Consider the following 21,434-nt stretch of genomic DNA (forward strand, 5'->3'; position numbering starts at 1 on the left):
CCACATGTTTCTTTAATTACCTGAAAATGTGACCCAATGCTAATGAAGGCAGAGAGCACCCCTTTAAAAGTGAGATGTTTTGCTAGAAAATCCATCGCAACAAACATTGGCATTTAATTTATGAGTGATTTTTAGACAGTAGGACAGATTCTGATGAGTGATTCTGATTTACACTGGAGTAACTCCATGGAAATCAATGGAGAGGCTCTAAATTTATGGAGTGCAAGTGAGATCAGACGCTCACTGTTCATGCCTAAGCTTCAAAGGATGCTTTTTGGGATGCTGTGCACAGAGGGGATCTTTGCCACTGAAAGAATATAATTTTCTTGTATGGAATATCTTTACAAAGCACTGGTCCAAAGGTCTGATTTTTATATTGTCTGATATCGCCAATAGGCTGTCTCGAGGTGTGCTTATACTGTGATCCCAATTACATTGCAATGGCATCACTGACGTTCATAAGTGTACGCTAGTTTGGTACTTTGACAGCAAAGAATAGTGCTAATTTGGTCTCTGTACACAGAAGCAGCGAGTACGGTGAGGTAACTGGCCCCGGTCTTGATATATTTGTAATGTTGTCATCCAGCATGGCCCCATCTTTTGGAGAAGACAGTAACAACCTGAGCTATTCAAAAAGTAGAGTTTGCAAGAAATGCAGATGTTTGGATGTTTGTTTTCATCCCAAAATGAGACTATGAGCAGAATGGAGGGAATTCACAGAACGGTACCGTGATGGTGAGATCTGGAGCTCTAAGTTCCTTGTTCAGCTATGTGATAGGGTCCTACTCAGCACACAGGTAGTGCAGGTAACTAGTGAAAGGGAATTAACATTACATAAGTAACAACACTACATGAAAACAAGAAAATGTGATTTCTAGTTTCAGAAAGAAGATCTTAGGTCTCTGAGACTCCAATGTAGCCTCATTTCCCCATTTCCCGAGAAGCTCAAGTTACGGCTGGAAAATATGTAGTAAGAAATGATCCCTTTCTGGACTGGAAGACACCTAACACCTGTCTGATTCATGGATATGTCTGATGTTATTTTATGTAAATTCTGTAAACTATAAAACACAGAGGACAAAATCCTGCCTCCAGGGATCTCCATTAGTAGTCTCTTGTTGTATGATATACCCCTCCTCTCAGGTATTGCTGATGCTGAGTTATAATGCCAGAACTCTCATAGATTTACAGCAACAGTTCCAACTGCATTCACCACTATTCAACGTATGCAATGAAACAAGAACTTGAGCAGGCTAGACTCTGAAGTCAGACAAGATGTTTTGCTCTATGTGTTTTCCCTGTCCTTTTAAAACCAGACTGGTATTTCTCCCAAGTATAATCTGTTAGTTTTAACATATTTCTGTTATTCTTCTGCCAGTAAGTCTGCTTCCTCAAAAGCTGGCACTGATGAATCTCATACAAAATGAATTACTGTTTTTGAAATTATTGAGGCAGATGTGCATTAAGTGGTGGTTAACACTTTTTTAATAAAATACTTATGCTCTCTCATTTGTCCTGAGAGAATATAAATAGATCCATCTGTCTGCTTCAATAAGTACAGAATCTTCCCCACGATCCTATCTATATGGCAGGCTCAACTGTAGCAAACATGAACAGTTTGAACTTTAAAAATACCCTGAGATAGGTAACCCTCCAGCCCATCAGAAGTGCTAACCCTTCTTTACTTCTTTCTAGAGCCAGTACAATGTGCAGTCCTCAGGAGATGCACTCCTGCTTGGAGCAGATACTAACTTCTAGCTTGGCATTACAAGAAAGGTGGAATAGGTTTGCTGCAGGTCAGGAAACTAGGCCTTTGCCCTGCTAAAGGTCACTGATAAAGTCACTTATTCAGCACCATTTCTATGTTCTTATCCTTCTTCTTGCAGTGCAACTGAACAAATAACTCCTGTGAATTTTGTGGGATTGGTTTGCGTTATTTTTATCTAAATCTCTTCAATTTATATTTTTTAGGGGTGAAGTGATCAATGGGGGATTTGGCCTGGTTTTGGATGGCTCCACAGAGGCTGAGGAACGGGCTAAGATGATGCTCAGCTGGGATGTTTCCAATGGAGTAAGCAAAACTCATTATATATGTCCACTTCAATATCTTCCTGCATCCGGGACTATGTTTATTTAGGTACTCAGATTCCAGTGCTTCTATTCAACTGAGCACTCACGCTGGAGTTGTTGGGATCTGTCTTTTTTTGTATCCCAGGAATAATCCTAATGGACCAAGTGACTCGTTCTATTCACGGCTTCTAATGCACGGGTGGTTATGAGCCTAATTCCACTAGAGCCAACCAATTCTTTTGCTTGGTTGGGTTTTTCTCTCCAACCAAGTTTAAAGGACTATAAGTCAATAAAAAGGCTGAATAATTCTTGGGTAAGGAACCTACTATGAAGCATCAGGACCACGCCCTCTGACTTTACAACATATTGGATCCCAATAATTTCCACATATCTCAGTGTGTGTTTTGTAATTTTTTAAGCAGAAAGGGAAGCATGCTTACCATAATTTTTAGACATGTTGGCATTGTTGTTTGCCTACATAATACAATTGACAACTGTATGAACTTCAGTCTTGTCTATTCCAAACTTCTAGATCTAGGTATCTTGAAGGGCTTGTCATTTAAGTGCCAGCTTGTCCAGCCCTTGCTACAATTACAGTTTTTGCATTCCATTAGTGTCCAGATAGATCCTGTCTGGGTTTAAGACTAGGATCCCACCTCTGAAGTGGCAGAGAGGTTTTGATTCAATACTTGCAGGAAACCTAATCAGCAGGTCATAGAGATGCATAGTCCAATTAAAGGACCTGTTGCGTCTCAGTCTCGAAACCTCAAAGACCTCATGTATTGAGGGAGCTCCTTGCTGATGCTGACATGATCTGTTCTGTTTTACTTCTCAAGAGAACTGCAGAATTCCTTCTTGCCTTAGACATACATTTTTTTTTTCTCCCCGTAAGACCTGGGGGTAGAAGAGGAAGAGGAACAATTTGCACATATTCTCTGTCCCAGGTCTAAAATAACACATTAATAATCTATTAAGGAAGAAGGAGGAGGATAATTATATTAATTTGTAGGTTAGAAAAGGGAAGACCCTTAACATGCACTGTGTATCAGAGACAGCCTATTAAAAACCCAATAAAACTTTTGATGCTCTGATTTATTGCAAACAAAAGCCCTATTCCTCCACACACATGTTGAAAAAGGACAATCTGAGAATGCTACCCATATTATATAGAAGACTGGAAGGAAGCTGGAATGTACCCTTGCAAATATACTGCCAGGAATAATCAAGGTGAGTGGCAGGGAAATTGAGTTGTTAACTTGAAAGGTAATTTCTAGCTGGTTTTGCTATGATCCTGAGAACTTACTAGGCTTACCATTAATCATACGCTTAAATATTTTGCTAAATTGGAACCTAAGTGTTTTCTTTCTTGAACACTTTTGAGTCTGAATATTTCAGACACTGATTTACAATTCATAATAGAGATTTGTAAGCCACTGAATAGAGGGAAGGACTTATTTCCTTTGTTCCAGATCTTGACTTTTTTTCATCTGGGGACTCCTACTTGTACACAGACCAAAATGCAGAGCTTTGCTGTTGGAAGAGGCCATAAAGTTTCATCCTAATATGCTGGCAGAGAATTTGGCTCTTTGATTTCATATTTTAAAAACACATTGAGTGACATTTTCCTTTTAAAATATTTATCCCACTACAAAAGCATCAATTGCTTAAATGATACTCTTATCTAAAGCAAGTGCTAGTTATACAGAGCTGGGATGTGCACAATTATTTTTAGTGAAAGAATTTTGTAAAGTTGGTAGAGCCAGGCACCTTATAAATGTTACCTGTCCAATGTTATGTTTCTGCATGAAAATGTACCAAGTCTATCTAAATACAACTCATAAAAATGAAGTAGGTATCACAAAAATTACTTCCAAAATCAGTAAGGAAACTAGAAACTGGCCGAGGGTTGAAAGATTTGTTGTCATGAAATTGGGTGCCAGTGTTTGCACAAATATTGTCAGATGGATATGGCAAAAGAAATGTACAGTTTTTACACCCATTGAATTTCTGGTCTGACAGGTCGCCAGACGCTGCTGGTCGGGTAATGACTATGCTTATGAAACGATCTGCCAAGCAATGAAAGAGAATGCCACGTTGAAAGTGACTCTTCCTCACAAGGTGATGGATGAGAACATCTTGGAGCAAGCCCTGAAACATTAGTGGTATTCCGAGTGCAATGCTGTCCTTGCAGATACATTTGAAGTTGTTTCCTTGATATACTATTTTGCTCTCTGGCCAAACGATAAAAGCATTGCAAATGTCTCTTCCATGTGAGTTGTTTTTTTCTTTCTTTCTTTCCCCTTTAACTGGTTAATGGGGCAAACCTGTATCTGTCTGTGACAGGCCTACCGATGTCAGGAACAGTCTTTCACTAACATATTTGGAACAATGTTTGCAATAACAAACTATTAATTGTAAGGAAAGGAACTGGAATTTTGTCCCTGAAAATGGAATGGAAAAAAAAAAAAAGGAGTCTCAGTTCTGGTAGATCAAATGTGGAATGGAAATCAGAACCCTTCATTCTAATTCAGAGTCTGCTGCCACCAGCAAAAAGCCATGAAATCCAGTAGCCAAACATGTGGGTGCATAAACAAACCTATTCTTCAGCTGGTGGGGGATGTACTGATATAACATGTGTAGACTCATGCCTTTCTATATTGCCCTGAAAGTGTTTGGTGATTGCAATACAAAGTGACAGAGAAACTGTAACTGGTTAACCACAGCTAGCCTGCATGTGTTTCTCCCTGAAATTTTCACCCAAGATTTTTACCACAAGCAGGAAGGGAATGCTGTGCCAGATAAGCAGGTGGAAAAGCCTGAGGGCAGTAAGTACTAGACCATTTCCATACACCTTAGAGCAAGGCCAGGAAAATATGGAACAACTCAAGATAAATTAGTGTGAGCCAAATTCTGCATCAGGCTGAGATGGTGCCATTCTGCTGAATCTGGTGGTGTGTGCACTTTGCTGCCTCACAATGATGAGTTTGTTCTTCTGTAGAAGCCCATTGCACTTGAGCAGCTTCTAAATGGATGGAAACCTCCAGAAAACCTAAAATCCTTAGCACTGGCTGCTGCTTTTTAATGAAAAAGCATGGGCTACTCACCCATTTGGATGTGAATGGGGCAATTAGCAAAGCACTATAACAAAATGATCATGCAGATGTTCCTTCTGAAATAAAAGACAACTGATGTGGAACAAACTAAAGCACCAAAGACAAGACAGTGTGGGCTTCCTTCACAGAGAAGTTGATTACAAAGTTGATTACAAAGTAAAATAGAGATAGAAAGGTCTTTTTGGTCTCCCTTCTTCTTCCTAGGAACAGTTAGGAAGGCACGCAACCCAGTGCGCCTAGAGGCCACTAAAAGAAAGCTCGCATTTTGCACCTGAACCTACTATTATATTTGTGTTAACAGTAACTCACTGAAGTATTTTGTGTAATTAGCTGTGATGCAGAGCCAAAAGTTGAGGCTGACTTTGAACCCCCTATACACATACATATGGACAGATACATACATATATTTTTACGGAAACATATTTTACATACACATCTATATATGTGTGTGTGTGCAGAAATAATTCTTAGCTATGATGCCTTATGCTAAGCATGGCCCTTGCATATGGGCCTCATTCAGACATGAATACAGGGCATCAGGAATCTCTTCCCCCAGTGCACACGTGGTACCGGACTTGATCTGGCCTGTCACTCGGTGTCCTTGGCACTGTATTATGTTATTATGTATGTTACCCCTTGGAAGGGAAAGAGGTTACACAGGTAATCCTGTGTTGGCTGCTGCAGATGCGGTGTGATGAGCTGAAGTCCTCAGGACTGTGGGGTCTCAAGAAAATATGTAACTGTGGTACCCACCAGGTGAGCACACTCTGCAACTCTATGTTGCCTCTGGGGCCGAGTAAAGGAAACCACTTGTTTTGAATGTTAAATCAGTTCTTTACTCTGTTCACGTACTGTATATGTCTCCAGATGAACAGTGAGAGCCTGGCATCTGCTTGTAACTGAGCCTTCTGTGAAGTGCAATCTGCAGTTGGTCGGAATTGCTTTATATTATGGAAAAAAACGCCCACATTGCCAAGTTACACGATTGAGATGTGGGTAGTTGTCAGCCAGATTTGACAGCCTTTGCTTTGGCATATGTTATGCATTACCTATTATTAATAACCACACTGGACTGGGTCCAAAGTTAGTATCTTGGTATTGTACAAACCCACTCTAGTCTTCATAGTCCAAAAGCACCAGGGCACGATTTTGTCATGAGGAACAACCAGAAAATACACTGGGGTTTCTGTACTAAGGAATGTAGAGCTGTTCCATAGAGTTACCTTAATTCTGAGTTGAAAATCCACCAAAGACAAAATGTTGAAGAAATATTTGTTATGAACTCTTAATCTTTGTATTGTTTAGTACCGGGGTACCTGCCAGCGTGCCCACCTTCACAGCCCAGACAAAAAAGGAATCTTGTTTTCATCTTGTAGCTTTACTGACCAGGGGACATAACCTTGCAAGTATACCCGTGCTGAATGCCACTCAAGTCCCTGGGAGTTTATAACTCTGGCTACTTATAGGGAAACATAGAACTGGAATGTATGAGCACAATTCAAGAGCTACTAGTTGAAGTTCAGTTTATAAAACCTTTGTCTATTAACTGGGTAGCATGAGTAAGGCAAAATGGGTTACAGAAAGCAGTGAACTGATGAGAAGTTGGTCATGACTACTCACTGTTGTTTATTTTAATTATGAAGAGTATATATAGTTATGTGTATACATTTAAACCTTCTTTGGTCTTTTAACTGTATATCTCAAGTGCTTAAAAAATGGGAACTGAGGTTTACAATACTTTTGGGAGAGCACAGGTAAACAGTAACCTGTTACTGCCTGGGATGAAATAGCAGGTCGTCTCCAGCATACAAAAACCATAAACAAGACCTGTGTGAAGATTCCCTTTCTGAGCTCTGCTGACCCTCATTTTATCTGCTCTCTGCTTCTTTGCAGAGAAGCTGAGACTGTGAATGGGCTATTGTTCTGTGGGGATGCTGATGTCATTTTCAAGTAGCTGACCTCACTGCTGGACAAACCCAATACAGGGAGAGCAGTCTTCAAGCTGTGCATCTATAGGCATTGCATCAGACCCGGACAGTGGATATAGAGGTAGTGAATTTCTGTAGTGAAGTCCCAAGCTTGCCCCAGACCGAAGCATCCTTTCCTCAAAACACAGACACTTGTCCTGACAAACGTGTGCCTGGTGGCAGATAGAGGCAAGAGCTTGGTGACAAAGGATAGTTCATGCAGGGCACATACATACGTAACCACAGTGGCTTTTAAAGGTATAAAGCTTGTGACATGAGAGCACTGCTAGCTCTCCTAGTTAGGGCCTTGCTGAATCCCTCCAGGCTGTAGCAAAGGTAAGGGATTTGCAGCTTGATCTTTTTTTTCCTTCTTTTCTCCTTTTTTCCTTCATCCTTCAACCAGGGATGCACTGATGTGTTAAGCAATAAACTCCTGAGCAGACCTTTCTTTTCCTAGGAACATGAAGAAAGGTACTGCAAAGACCTCCATAGGGAGATCAGGATGGCTAGGGGCAGCCAAGAACAGCAATGACCCACACCCAGTGACAGTCAGCAGTGGGGTAAGGGAGATTTCAGAGAAGGCTGAGCTTAAGCACCCAGGGACTTAAGACTCTGCACAGATGGCTGTGAAGGTGTGCAGTGGCGCTCTGGCTGTACCTACAGCTCAGTAGCAAGAAGTACCGGCTTCCCTGGAGCTGGGTGTGCCTGGCCAGCAGTCTCCCATGATTCAAAATTGCTCAGTGGAGAAATAAGTTGAGCACTAGAAGGATCACAGCACCATCTGCCGGGACTGCTAGTCGGTCCCACAGCAGGAGACTGGTGTCGTTCCTACGGCCAATACAGCATAATTTTCCCTTAAGTACTGGACAGCCAGAAGGCAGCTGGACATTCTCCCAAAGAAAGCATTGCCCAAAATGAAAAAACTGTTTTATGCACTAGCTGAATTTGTAGGTTTTTTTTTTTCCTGGATTGGACTGACTTGAGCATCAGCATGCCCTTTGAGATCCTCTTTCCTACCCTCAATATTTCTTGTCATCGTTTGTCCTTTTCCCCCTCCCTCCTTTGCAGCGTGGTCCCTCTGCACAGCACCACAGTGCTGTTTATTGCCCTCCTTCACCCAGGCCCATGTCTTCTGCGAGTCTGACTGCCTTGGGCGATGGAGGGGCAGGGCCATGCCTGGACAGGAAATTTGCATCGGTCGAGGCTGGTTCATAATGCTGTTTTCATATTTCCACCGAAGGTGCACAGGATATTTTGCTAATGTATTTACCTGTTGCAACTCTGCAAATGTGGCTGCAAGCTTAGACTTGCTCTGCTTTGGCACAGCTTCTTCCTTGCTGTTATCAGGGACAGAGAGATACCAGAATAATCCTGAACGCGGAAATAATTCCAACTACACCACTTTGGCCATTGAGCGGAATTAAGGTAGGAAGCTCGCTAGTGTACGATAGCCACCAGGACGGCCTTGCCCCAGGAGAGGGGAGGCGGGCTGGGGCGAGCGGCCCCGGGCCAGGCCCTGCCCGCTCGGAGGAGCCCCGCCGGCGCCCCGGCCCCGCTCCGGAACTCCGCGCTCCGGGTTTCCCCGCCGCCTCCCGCGCCTTCCCGCTCCGCGACACCCGCGCTCCGGGTTTCCCCGCTGGCCCGCGCCGGCCCCGCCCCGCGGCTCCGGTTTCAGCCGCTGCTACAGGGACCCCCAAGATGGAAACGCAGGGGCTGCCCGCCGCGGAGGCGGCCCGGGCCCGGCCCGGCGCCCAACATGGCGGCCCCGCCGCGCCGCCCGCCGCCGCGCGCCGCCCGCCGCCGCCGCCCGACTGGGAGCCGGCGACCGCCGCCGCCTCCTCCTCCTCCGCCGCCAGCACCGCCGCGTCGGGCCTCTACGTGAGCTTCCCGGTGCTGCTGGTGGAGGAGAAGCCGGAGCCCGGCGCCAGCCCGGCGCCCAGCCCCTGCGCGCCGCCGGCGGGGCCCGCGCCCGACAACGACGGGCTCCTGCTCGTCTTCAACGTGGTGCGCGGCGCGGCCGAGGCCGGCCCGGGCGGCGGCGAAGCGGGGCGCGCCCAGCCCGGCCCGCCGCCCGCCGAGCCGCCGGAGGAGGCCCCCGGCTCGGCGCCGCCGCCGCCGCCTCCTCCTCCCCCGCCGCCGGCACCGCTGCCCCCCGGCGATGGCGATGGCGGGGCGGAGGACGGCTCCTTCTCGGGGACCATCACCATCAACAACCAGAGCCTGGTGGTGCGCATCGAGAACGGCGTCCTGACGCTGGGCCCCGGCGCCGAGCAGGCCGCCGGCACCGCGGCCCCGCCGCCTGCCCCGCTGCCGCCGCCCGCCGCCAGCCCCGCCGAGCCGCCGGGCGGGCCGCGGCCCCGCTCGCCGCCGGCCTTCGCCTGCCCGGAGCCGCGCTGCGGCGAGGCCTTCCCCCGCAAGCAGCAGCTGCGCCTGCATCGCCTCTCGGCGCACGGCGGCGGCGGGGAGGACGGCCGGGGGGCGGCGGGGGCGGCGGCGCGGCCCTTCGGCTGCCCGGTGCCGGGCTGCGCCTGGTCCTTCGCCACGGCCTACAAGCTGCGGCGGCACCTGCACTCGCACGACAAGCTGCGGCCCTTCGCCTGCGCGGCACCGGGCTGCACCAAGCGCTTCACCACCGTCTACAACCTGCGGGCCCACAGCCGCGCCCACGAGCAGGAGGCGGCGCACAAGTGCGAGGCGTGCGGGCAGCGCTTCCCCAGCGCCGCCCGCCTCGCCGCCCACCGCCGCCGCAGCCACCTGGAGCCCGAGCGGCCCTACCGCTGCGACTTCCCCGGTAAGGCGCCGCCGGGCCCCGGGGGCCTGGTTCCCTTCCCTCCCCTTCCAGAAACAGCTCTGTCCGGAGTCCGTGCTGCGGCTCGGCTCGCTTTTCCTCCCCGCTGCCCCTCCGTCCCCCTCAAATCGCCGCCGGAGCCTTGAGGAAGGCCCTCGCTCCTCGCCACCTCGCTTATCCACGGGGAGAGGTTGGGAGCGGAGGATGCTGCGCCTTCGCCCGCCAGCTTACGCGTGGCCTCGTGCTGGTGTGGTGGGACGCCGCGAGTCACGGCGCAAGTCCGCGGTGCTGTGCCTTAAACCGGGCTGGACGTGGTTTGATTGTCCACTTTGGTCAAATAATCGTAATCCCAGGGAGCAGTGCGGTTTAGGATTGCACAGTCTGGTTTTCCCGTGTGCCAGGATGTAATATCCTGGAAAAAAGAGGATCGTGAAGGTCCCCGCTAAAAGTTGGGAGGCAGAAAAGAATGCGGTTTTCCTGATTCAGTTCTGTACCAAGCTGACGTACTGTTTCCCTTCTCTACCCAGGCTGTGAAAGAACATTTATCACAGTGAGTGCATTATTCTCCCACAACCGAGCCCACTTCAGAGAGCAAGAGCAGTTCTCCTGTTCCTTCCCTGGCTGTAACAAGCAGTATGACAAAGCCTGCCGACTGAAAATCCACATGAGGAGTCACACAGGTATTCGTGAGGGTGACTTGTACCTGGGGAAGTGCATGGAAGATAATATGTGGAGAGTCGACTTTGGTTTGCCGGAAAAACTGAAGGTCATGGAGGGTGACATGAGTTGTTTGGAGTCAGTCAAAGCCTTTGATTCTTGGCCTTCTGGGGGTAGGAGACCACTGAATGAACTTGCTAAATGTGAACTAACTATGGAGGTGCAAAGCTGTGGCTTTGGCATGTGACCTCTGTTCAGAAAAAATATCCCAGCTCTATTCTGGAGCTCCTAAACGTGCAAAACATTGTGCAAATTCTAATCTTCGTCAAAACAAGTGACTAAAAAATTCTCAGGAAATGTGAAATGTGTGTACCAAGGTTGGAACAGCAAGAAGATAAATTTCGTCACAAGCAAGCACTCCTGACTTGCAAGGACAACTGCTGAGCTGAAATCCAATCTTTTAATGTTTTAAAGACAATTATGTATGCTCTCTACTGACCTCTGTTTTCCTGGTTTCATGGCTTTACAGCGTGGATTTTGGTTTTGGTTTTTTTGTGGTTTTGTTTGTTTGTTTAAGTGTCACTTTTGTTAAGTGACAGTTCACGGATGCGATGGAAACAAACTTCCCATACTTCACTGTACTGTAATCAATGTATAATCAGAAGTCCTGAAAACAACAAAAAAAAATCTCATCTGGGTTTCTGTTTTGAATAATGCTGTTACTGCTTATTGAAGCACCTTCAAGATAGCTCAGATTAATATGAGATGGATTGATAATTCTGTGCTCCCTGATGCACAGGGAAAGATGCGAAGGCTCAGCTTGTGAAGTGGGGAAGGGGCATCCCAGTACTTGTAGTGAATTGCAGGAGAGGGTGGTTGAGTCGTCTTGTTTTAAATCAATTCAAGCAGTTCTTGAGATTTTCTAGTAGCAGTGTGTATTTCCGTATTAGATTATTAATGTAACCTTTCTTTGCTTAAGGTGAGAGGCCTTTTATCTGCGACTTTGAAGGTTGTGGCTGGTCCTTCACCAGTATGTCCAAGCTGCTGAGACATAAAAGGTAGGTTTTTTTCTGATTATACTCTCCAAAGTCACGTGCTGCTTGTTTGTTTTTCTTCCAGTACTTAAGCAGCAGTGGATTTAATCATGCCAATGGCAATTTCCTTCCTTTGTAGGAAACACGAAGATGACAGGAGATTTATGTGCCCAGTAGAAGGCTGTGGGAAGTCCTTCACAAGAGCAGAACACTTGAAAGGCCACAGTATAACTCACCTTGGTACAAAACCATTTGAGTGTCCAGTAGAAGGTATTGTTCAACTCTTGCATGTATTAACTGGTGGTCAGTGTGTATATTGCCTAAAGATCGTGTGCCTCTATGGATTGTGGAGAAAACAGGAGTTCATGCTCTAGCTTCATTTTGTTCTTTATCATGAACAGAGCTGCTTTATTCTGGAAAATCCTGCTTCTGATATTCAGTTTCCGCACTCGGCTTTTTCACTTGATTCATTAGCAGTAGTGAGAAGTGGTTCCGTCCAACACCTTCAAGGCCATGTTTTGCTGCTGTGACACATCATCTCGAGCGCTCGGTGGTTGTGCTGTGGTAGTCTCTGCTGCTGGGATGGCAGATGGCCATGCGAATGGTGTCTGTTTTGCTTGTACTGGAGCTTCGCTGATGCTCCGTGCATTTCTTAGCACTACCTCTGTCACTTCATGAGGACTCCAGGAGCAAAGATTTTGGGTCTGATCTGGAATATTCTGCTTCATAAAGTAAAGCAGCTCTACTTGGTGATTTTTTTTCTTCTTTTAATGGTTTTGCCAGCGGTTGTCACAGAGTTTACGTTTAAGGTGCCACAGCAAGGAAAGGTTGTGCATTACGCTAAATGACTTGAGTTTCTTGTTGTCAGAATCAGGTTGCTGAACTGGCCTACCCACTGAGAGGTCCTTGATGTAAAATGAGGAAATGTGTATTTGGCTTTCTTCTGATTTCTCGTAACATAGGCACAGGCACTGCAAAATAGCAGACAGAGTTCTGCAGAGCTGCTCTGATTTGTTTTGTTAAGATACTAAATATGAACATCAATTGAAATTGGATGAAACTTTAAATTCTTGTATATCTTCTTGCAGGCTGTTGTGCAAAATTTTCAGCACGAAGTAGTCTGTATATTCACTCCAAAAAACACCTTCAGGATGTGGACTCATTAAAGACTCGTTGCCCTGTATCGAGCTGTAATAAATTGTTCACTTCCAAACACAGTATGAAGACGCACATGGTCAAACAGCATAACTTCAGCCCAGGTAGAGTATTTGTTTCAAACTGTAGGAGGATACAACGGAAAAATGAAATGTTTTGTTAAGGAAAATGTCTATTGACTGATATTGAAATCTGAGCCCCATCTATATGAATGGCAGAATCTTCACTGAGGCTGGAGCTGGTTTCCCCCACTAAAATTTTCAGTGAGACCAGTAATTGAGTGTCAGAAACCGAGAAATTGCAGCTTTTTTGAATGAAGTAGCACTTGTCCTTCTCCATGCCATCTGTAAAATATGAGTAAGGATTAAAAGCACTTCTTTTTGCGCTCACTGTTCTACTCCTCTGCAACCTAACCTAGTCTGGGCTGCCGTAGCGTTATCTTTTGGCAAGTGCTTTTGCAACTGAAATTTCTCAGTAAAGGAGTGAACTTATTTCAGTAATCTTCTTTTCTTTAAATTTACTTTCAGGGAAGTTGTGAAGTGTTTTAGTAGGCTGAGAATCTAGAGTTTTAACCCTCCTCCTTTGATAATTCATATTTTTCTTCCCTATTGTCTGATGAAGGGTCTGTCTTACAACCAAACCCTTCTCTTCCAGATCTCCTAACTCAGCTTGAAGCAACCAGCTCCCTCACACCCAGCAGCGAACTCACTAGTCCGGGACAGAGTGATCTCAGCAACATAGACCTCGTATCCCTGTTCTCCAACGTGTCTAGTAGCAATTCTGGCATTGCAACAGACATGGCGCTAGTGAACTCTGGAATTGTCACGATCGACGTCGCTTCAGTGGGCTCAACGCTCGGAGGAAACATGCCTGTCAGTAACAATTCTTTAAGCCAGGCAGTTGATCCCTTGATACTGGTGGCTAGCAGTGATATGCCGCAGAGCCTGGACAGTTCTCTTTTGCTGGGAACCAGTGCAACCGTTTTACAGCAAAGCACTTTAAATTTGGATGATGTACAGACTGTCAATGCAGAAGCCTTGGGTTCGCTAGCATCTCTGTCGGTGAGGAATTCCAGCCAAGATATGCATGGTTTGACGTCCAGCAATAATTTAACAATCGACACAGCTACTTTGACTCCTTCTAGTAGCCTTGGCGGTACCAATGTGCCTGAGTTACTAACACCAACTAAAGTTGAACGGAGTTTGCTTCCTAGCTCGGACGTTGTTGGGCAACAAGAGAGCAGCAAAGTAGTGACGCAGTTTGTCTTCTCCAACCCTCCAGGGAGCTACAGTGCACAGAAAGAAATGGATCTTGGCACAGTGACTGGCAGCTCATTTTTGGTATGCGGTAACTATATTCATTTTACCCCTAGATGCCCGAGACACCCTGACTTTGGGGATATCCATTGCTACTTATACCTTATAGGGAGACCTTTCTCAGATTTTGCAGATCATGCGTTTTGGCTTTTTTTGATGAAGGATGTAGAATGTTATGTTGAATAGTGTGTTGTCAGAAGTAGATTCAGTGTGATGGTAAGTTCTCTTGAGAAATACTGGAATTCTGGTGGGGAGAGTTAAGGGAGAACCTTTCAAAATAAGGGATTAAAAAATAAGCAGACATCTGTCTGAGGATGAAATGGGATTTATAAGAATACCCAAGAATATGCAGTATGTCTCGTGCATTTTGTTCCAGGGAAAGATTTGGGCTGGGGAAGTAACTGACACATTTTCATCTCAGTCCTTATTCCTGTTTTAAGTACTCTTTCTGCTTTACCTTCTTACTTCAGACTTAACTGTTTATTTACATTACAAAGTAAATGTTTACCCCATTAAAAATTGGAACACTTATAAATACAGAGCCAACTTTCTTTTCTGTTGAACTCCAGATATTAAGGACATAGAGGGAATTTATTGAAACTCTAACCAGAAGAGCATGGGAAATTAGAAATCAGTGTTTGCAGTGTAAAAGATAACTGCAGCTGAGAACTCATTAGTCTGCATTCATTGTCCAAGTTTGTTCTTGCATCCAAAAACTTTGCATCTCTTGGCGCTTTTTTTTTGTTTTAACTAGGAGAGCAGTGGGTCTGCGAGAACAGACTACAGAGCCATTCAGCTAGCCAAGAAAAGAAAGCAAAAAGGGAATGGGAGCAGCACAGGTGAGAAGCCATTAATTTTTGTTAAATTTACTAAATACCCTAAATTTAGGTGTTTTGGCAGTGAAATGGGAGCAGCTATCTGAGTACATTCTTAAACATGCCGTCTGGTTTATTGCTGGTTAAAGTAATTATGCATGTGGTGTACCGTCTGTTACCCAGGGTAATCACATTCTGTGGAATATCAAATTCACAGTAAGTTTACAAAGAAATCTGCACCATATGTTTCCTGATTGTTAGCAAGACACTATCCCCCCATCTCTTCATCTGCTTTTTATTTTATTATTATAACAAAAAAAATTAAGGTGTCTCTGCTTTCTGTTGTTTATGCTTTTGGTCTTACCTAGTGGGTTCTTTTACTCAGTACAATGAAAACATCAGCTGGATTTGTTTTGCTTCTGTGTTTCACTCAGTGTATGCAGTGTTACAGAATTTATTTCTTAGGTATCTAGAAATACTCAAACCCCTCTCTTAGATTTTAGCTGTGTAGAGAGTTCTTGTGCAGGGTGAGGTTTAGGTCGTGATTTCAGATGTGTCCTCTTTCTCTTAGACAGTAGTTTGACTCAAAGCTGCCTGATGTGAATTAGACACAGTTACTTCGTGAGATCAAATGTGGTCTGTGGCTCACTAGACTTACATGAGCTCAGGCGTTTGAGTTGTGTCTACCCTTGGGGCTGGGGTGGAACATGATATATATGTAGCTTAGTTCTTCCTTGCTGTCTCTTAATACCTTCCATCTCTGAAAATCAAAGTGATAGTTTTTAAGGTGACCTAAGAGACTAGTTCTGAATTGCGCACTGTCACATGTCTGTATTTGTAAAAGGCATACCTGCATAAATTCTGTCTGGTTCAGTGAATCATCACAAGGAAGGATAACTGCTTTATGAAGCTAGTTCTAAATGTGCTTGTATTATCAAACATGTGCATGTATCATCAAACGTGCCTTTTGGACATTAGTTTAAAAAGATGATTGCGTTTAATCTGCACATCTCCTAAAATGGCCTCAGAAAATTCCTGTTTCTGTTCCTACTCAAGACTCCCAGTTGTCCCACTTTTTACCAGCTGTTGCCTTGATGCTATTATGTGCTTCTCAAAGTGGTCTAAAGAGTCTTGTAATTCTAATTGGTTTTACACTGTAGAGGGAAGTTCAGTGTTTAAAAAGAAGTTATTCAAGCCTTTTATTTACTCTAGAATTAAAAAATAAAACAAAACTGAAACAGCTGACAGGATTGTATCCTTATATTTATTTTGATTAGTTTTTTTGGTTTTCAGCTTGTGATACAAGCAGCTGGTTCCTTTTGTTTTAAACTGAAAAATGCTTAAGGTTGTGATAGTTGTAGTTCTGTAGCTTCTTCTATCTAACAGTCGTTGAAATCTTTCTGGAAATAGATGAGCTTCACTATGCTCTTTTTACAGTTTGGAAAAATTATGTACATGACTTCTCAGGAAATGAGTTGCAAAATTAAAAATAGAAAATGCAGTTCTACTTCCTAATTCCATTCTGTAACTCCACAAATAAGCTGGTATTTCCATGCTACCACAGAGATGAGCCCTAAGCTTAGCAGTTTGTGATGTAGTTTTAATGGCATTCATGTAAAAAGATGCTCTGTCAGCAGCTGGAGTCCATCAGCTGATTGCTGTCTGGCCTTTAGCAGATATTGGATGATACTTAATTATATTGCACTGTTCCAGGCATTTGCTGTGTAGTGTATAATGGCATAAAATTGAAGAATACTAGCAGGAAACTTTGCCAAATTTCTTCTGACCATCTAAATATTAAAACTGCTCTCTTTTAGGGGCATCTGGCTCTGGTCAGAGAAAAAGCAAGGGTGGTAAAGTAAGCCCTACCAACTTCTCATCATCCACCCCTGGCAATCGACTGGGTGGCAACATAGTTCTGCCAAACGGAGGGCTGACAATAAGGGACCCTGCCACTGGAGCCCAGTATGTGCAAATTCAGCTTCTTCAGGTAAGAGATGAGGAGGAAAAACATGCTCATCTTCTGTTACCCAAACTGACACATATATGGAAGAATCTGGCTATCTGTGAACTCGGGTACTGCTGCCCCTAGACGGGATATTGAGAACTGCAGTATGTACCATGTCCATTAGGGTGTTTGTCCACAAGAAGCGCTTTCCTGGGAAGTTTATATGAAACTGGCTTTACAGAGGTCTAGAAATGCCTGAAAACAGAGCTGGTTCAATCATAGAACTTCTGGGGGCCCAAACAGATGCATTGTAGAAATGGGTAAGATGGTTTTTTTTGGTTTAATACTACTCTTCAGTATTAAAGTATTATTAGTGACATGAAAAGATTCCTGCAAAATGAAGTTTCAGCCTAAACTGTTATTCTTCTACGCTGTTGAAATAAAGCTTAAGATTTTTTTCTAAAAAAACCTAGTAATCCATGTGGGCTGATTACTGGGGCATGGCAAGTTATACAGTTTTAGCCAGGTGTGTGTCTGTATCGTATCCAGAGGGAGGGTAAGTTCATTCCACTTTATTCCTAACAACATACGGTATGGAGGAAGCTATGGGCAGAGTTCCTCCTTGACCTATTTTTCTGATGGGTGTAAACGTTTGTACCTTTTATGTTAAGTATCAGCTTCACACAGCGTGCTGGAACTTGTCACATACTTCTGAGTGTTGTTTGTTGGAAGATGAGCTGTTCCTTTCGTTTCAGATCTTGCCAATTTTCTGAGTTGGTTATGATAGTGTAATAGGTTGTACACTGAGCTAGGTTCAGATTTAAGTGGTAGTTAGCTTTCCACACACCTTTGTGGATCTAGGCCTTAGTAGTACAGTGCAGCAGCTTTATCAGATTTTTTTTTTTTAAGCTGGTGAGGCTGAGTGAAGTTTGCCCTATTGCGCTGAGGTGCTTGGGGGTCTTGTAATCGCATTGTATTTCTGCATTCACAGGACGATTCCCCAGGAGAAGGAGATCTGCCTTTTCAACTGAGCTCTCAGTCCTCCTCTTCACATTCTCAGCTTACAGTGGATTTACCTGTTCACATACTTCAGGTACATCATGTCAGAGCTGTTGGGTTTTATTGCATAGCTTGAGAGGGAAGAGAGTTTACTGTGAACAGTCTGGTGTTCTGCCTAATGAAAATACTTCGTTTTCCTCTGGGAGTTTAATTTCACTTAGAAGAAGCAGTAAGCAGAGAGCTGCACTGCAAGATTTATCTTGCGTATGTTACCAACCTTTGACACATCACAGGTGGTTGTTTTTCTTCCTCTGTTAACTGAGTAATGAATAACTAAATGTTACTCATTTATTACTGAAGTGTCCCATCCTTGTTTTCCTGATCCCATCCTGCAGATATTAAATGGGTTGAGAAAAGAGGATCAGAATTGAAATGTAACAGGCTGCAGGAAGAGTGGGATGAGGGAAATAAAATCTTGAGCTTAGATTTCAGAGCAGTGTCTTAGCTGGGAATGGCAGTTAGATTAAAAAGCCTGCTCAGTTCTACAGTCTTTCATTTCACTACTTGCCCTTGTTAACTACTGAGGGTCAGTGTTGTTCGAATGCAGAAAGCTTCCTGTAGCTTCTTGTGTAAACGTTCTGTTATCTGCTGTTCTGGTAAACTGTGTATTAGTGAGTAGGAGAGGCTGAGAAGCAAGCAGCAGTGAATGATTAGCATGTACATAAACTACATTTTTGGCTTGTCCATATGGGGCTTTGGTTTTGGTAAACTCTGCAACGCAGTTATTTCTTACCAAGTGTGCTTCTCCTGGATAAAAGATAAAGCTTTTTATTTGAGAGGAGCACCTTACTATGACAAACCTAGAAATAGAAGAAGAGTACTAGGATCGTCGGCCCCGGTAGAGAGTTAATAGAGGAAAAACAAATAGTGATTTTAAATTTATTTCCATTAGTAATGCTCATCTGAAGTGCTCCAAACGAAAACTAGAGCAGCGCTGTTTGGGTCCCCAAAGTAGGAAAGCTTTGGGTTTCCTCTAAACCATTCAAAGCATTTCTCTAGTCTTGGATAAATGTTAAGGTAATCTTACTGATAAGCGTTAAAAGCATCTAGAGGTGAAAGCACTGAATGCTTCGTGCCATCTGTTTGCTTTAACAGGAACCACACAACTCCGCAGAAGATGATGCAGGTTCTGATAACTCTCAGTTCACTGGAAGCACAATAAACTTACAGGATCTGGAATGACCATTATTGAGAACAGTTACTTGAAAACAAATTGGCAATCATGTCTTGACAGAGTAAGATAACTGTGTGGGTCTTTTTCCAAGGAAAATATGAAAACTAGGAGTACTGGAGTATAGTTGCACTCTTCGCAATTTCCTAAGGAGAGTTGCAGATGAAAGATTTTTTATTTTAAAAAAATGTAAATCGCACTTGATGTGCCTGTGTAAGATACTCTGTCTGCCTGGTGGTTGGAGAGACTGAGGCAGACTGCTGTACAGTGTTGTTTCAGGGAGAAGTACTGTATTAAACTTCAAACTGAGGTAATATTTACTGTTTTCACAGGAAAGCAAGTATTCTACAGCTAACAAGTACAAATTTATAATCCTGCCTATGACAGTTAAAACTTTCTGTCCGTTGGTCTCCTGCTGGAGCCAGTGGCGTCGAGGAACTAAAAGCTAAAATTTGCGTTCTCCACACACAAAAAAAGAAAAAGAATTGTTTTGGCCCCTGTGTTTTGGCAGAAAACTGGGATAAAGTGTCACATGTAACAAAATTAATCTCCTATGCCATGAAAAAGAGATGCTCTAAAATCTTTGTTTTAGAAAGCTAGATTCTAAATGTTAACTTAGCTGTGAATCAGTTTGTAGCTCATGTTGAGTTTCTCCCTTTGCTTGCTCCTGCTTCCCAAATACTTTGCTGAATTCTTCCAGCAAAACTTGAAAAAGAAAACGGCAATAGAACTGTAGTCACTGTAAGTGATTAGCTGAGAGTCCAACAGCATCCGAGAGAGGTTCGTTTTATCTTTGTGTTCCCTTTTTTGGGAGGAATGTTGACCGTCACGTAAATTTAAGCACCTTGATTTTCTCTCATCTATAAAGTGCTGCCAAGTTACCTGTAAACTGGCCACTACCTTTTCATTTTGGGTTGGGTTTGTTTATTTTTTTTCAATTGAACACTGTTAACACTTGTTCATTCTTGATATCCCAGAGTGTCACATGCACATGGAGCTTCCAGCTGGTTTACAGAATATGCAGTTGTCAGAGTATTTTATGAGAGGAAAAGAATTGTTACCTAGGAAGATTTGCCCCACTGAAAAACTGCAGTTTCTCTTGGGGGCGGGGGGAGAGGTTGTATGTACTGTACTTATCTGGATTGCAGACACCTAAATAAGTATAGGGTTGTATAGGAAAAAAACAAATGCCTTTGGTTACATTTTAAGGTAGTAATTTAAATGTTTCTTATGGTGATGTACTGAATGCCTATAAAATTATGTATAGGAGTTTGATAAAAGGGTGTATGTACTGTTTTTTATTCTCAATGAGGTATGTGTGTATGCACGTATGTGTATTTTTTTTTTTTTACAAAATAACATGTCATGCAGGAGAACGTTGTGATCTTTCTAATCTTGCACATATTTATTTATTTTACAGTTATACTGATGTTGAATTCACATGAGGTCATTCAGAAATGCTCTTACTTCTTGTGCCTTTTGAGCTATGTATGTGTCCAGATAAATGCTTTTTTTTTTTTTTTGGTTGAAGACTTGAGGAGGAAAAAAAAAGGATACAGGTTACATTCAACTTCAGATCCTGATTTGTAGGCAGTGTTATATCCTCTGGTTGAACCAGTTTTATTTTTCTATCTCTAGCTTAACTGAGCATTGAGGTCGCTCTGTTCCTCTCATCCTGAGTTTACAGCTTATGTCCGGGGAATCTCTTAACCCTCTCAGGTTGGGTTTCCAAATCAACCTAATTGGTGGGTGAGATCTTCTACCTGGTGGCTGTGACTGCAGCATGGAGTCCACTCCTGAGAGGCACAAAGGTTGAGGAGGAATTGTGCTGAAGGGACTACGGGGTCTTGTTCTAGTGGTCACCATGGTCTCCCTGGAAGCTGAGACAGCTCGAGCTCCCAATGCCTGCATTACTCTGTTCTCAAGGACCATACCAGTTCTTAATCTATTAAAATGGCCAAGGAACACTCCGTCTTTTTATGGGACTTGTAACCAAATCTTTCTACTTCTGAAAATGTACCTCACTCAGCTTTGTAAGTGAATGTAAAGTGCTAAACTCTTGGGGCCGAAAATTGGATCACTTGGCTTGAACTCCATTGCTGGCAATGGATACCTGAAGAACTGCTGGTGCAAAAGGGTTAATAAAGCTTTTTTTTATGGTCAGTTTGTCACTGGGTGGTGTTCTTTGTGTGGCTGTATCTGATGTGAAGCTAATTGTTAGCAGCGTGCTTGCTGCAGAGCTTGTATTTTTCCTTTGCTTGCATCTTCTCCACAGTAGTGGGGTGGAGTCTATAACGAAACCCATCCTTCGGATTAAAGGATAGTCATTTTTTATAGTCCT

General features: G+C 43.8%; 3 protein-coding genes across 3 annotated transcripts in view; 2 read left to right on the forward strand and 1 right to left on the reverse strand.

Annotated features, from left to right (window-relative positions):
- The window catches only part of UROC1 (urocanate hydratase 1), a 44,048-nt gene extending 39,716 nt beyond the window's left edge, over positions 1 to 4,332 (forward strand). The window contains exons 19-20 of the mRNA XM_009501959.2: positions 1,972 to 2,071; positions 4,090 to 4,332. Of these exons, the coding sequence (XP_009500254.2) occupies positions 1,972 to 2,071; positions 4,090 to 4,230 (241 nt within the window). The 3' untranslated portion in view covers positions 4,231 to 4,332. The remainder of the gene's footprint in view (positions 1 to 1,971; positions 2,072 to 4,089) is intronic.
- Positions 1 to 21,434, reverse strand: part of TMEM43 (transmembrane protein 43) — a 481,635-nt gene that overhangs the window by 130,599 nt on the left and 329,602 nt on the right. The window lies entirely within an intron of this gene.
- Positions 8,834 to 21,256, forward strand: ZXDC (ZXD family zinc finger C). The gene is made up of 10 exons (XM_064453722.1): positions 8,834 to 9,941; positions 10,466 to 10,618; positions 11,575 to 11,653; positions 11,769 to 11,899; positions 12,718 to 12,888; positions 13,439 to 14,124; positions 14,855 to 14,939; positions 16,733 to 16,905; positions 17,855 to 17,956; positions 19,018 to 21,256. The coding sequence occupies exons 1-10, from the start codon at positions 8,849 to 8,851 to the stop codon at positions 19,102 to 19,104; spliced, it is 2,760 nt and encodes a 919-aa protein (XP_064309792.1). The 5' UTR covers positions 8,834 to 8,848; the 3' UTR covers positions 19,105 to 21,256.

Source organism: Phalacrocorax carbo, chromosome 6, assembly GCF_963921805.1.
Source record: "Phalacrocorax carbo chromosome 6, bPhaCar2.1, whole genome shotgun sequence".
In the NCBI taxonomy this organism is placed as follows: domain Eukaryota; kingdom Metazoa; phylum Chordata; class Aves; order Suliformes; family Phalacrocoracidae; genus Phalacrocorax; species Phalacrocorax carbo.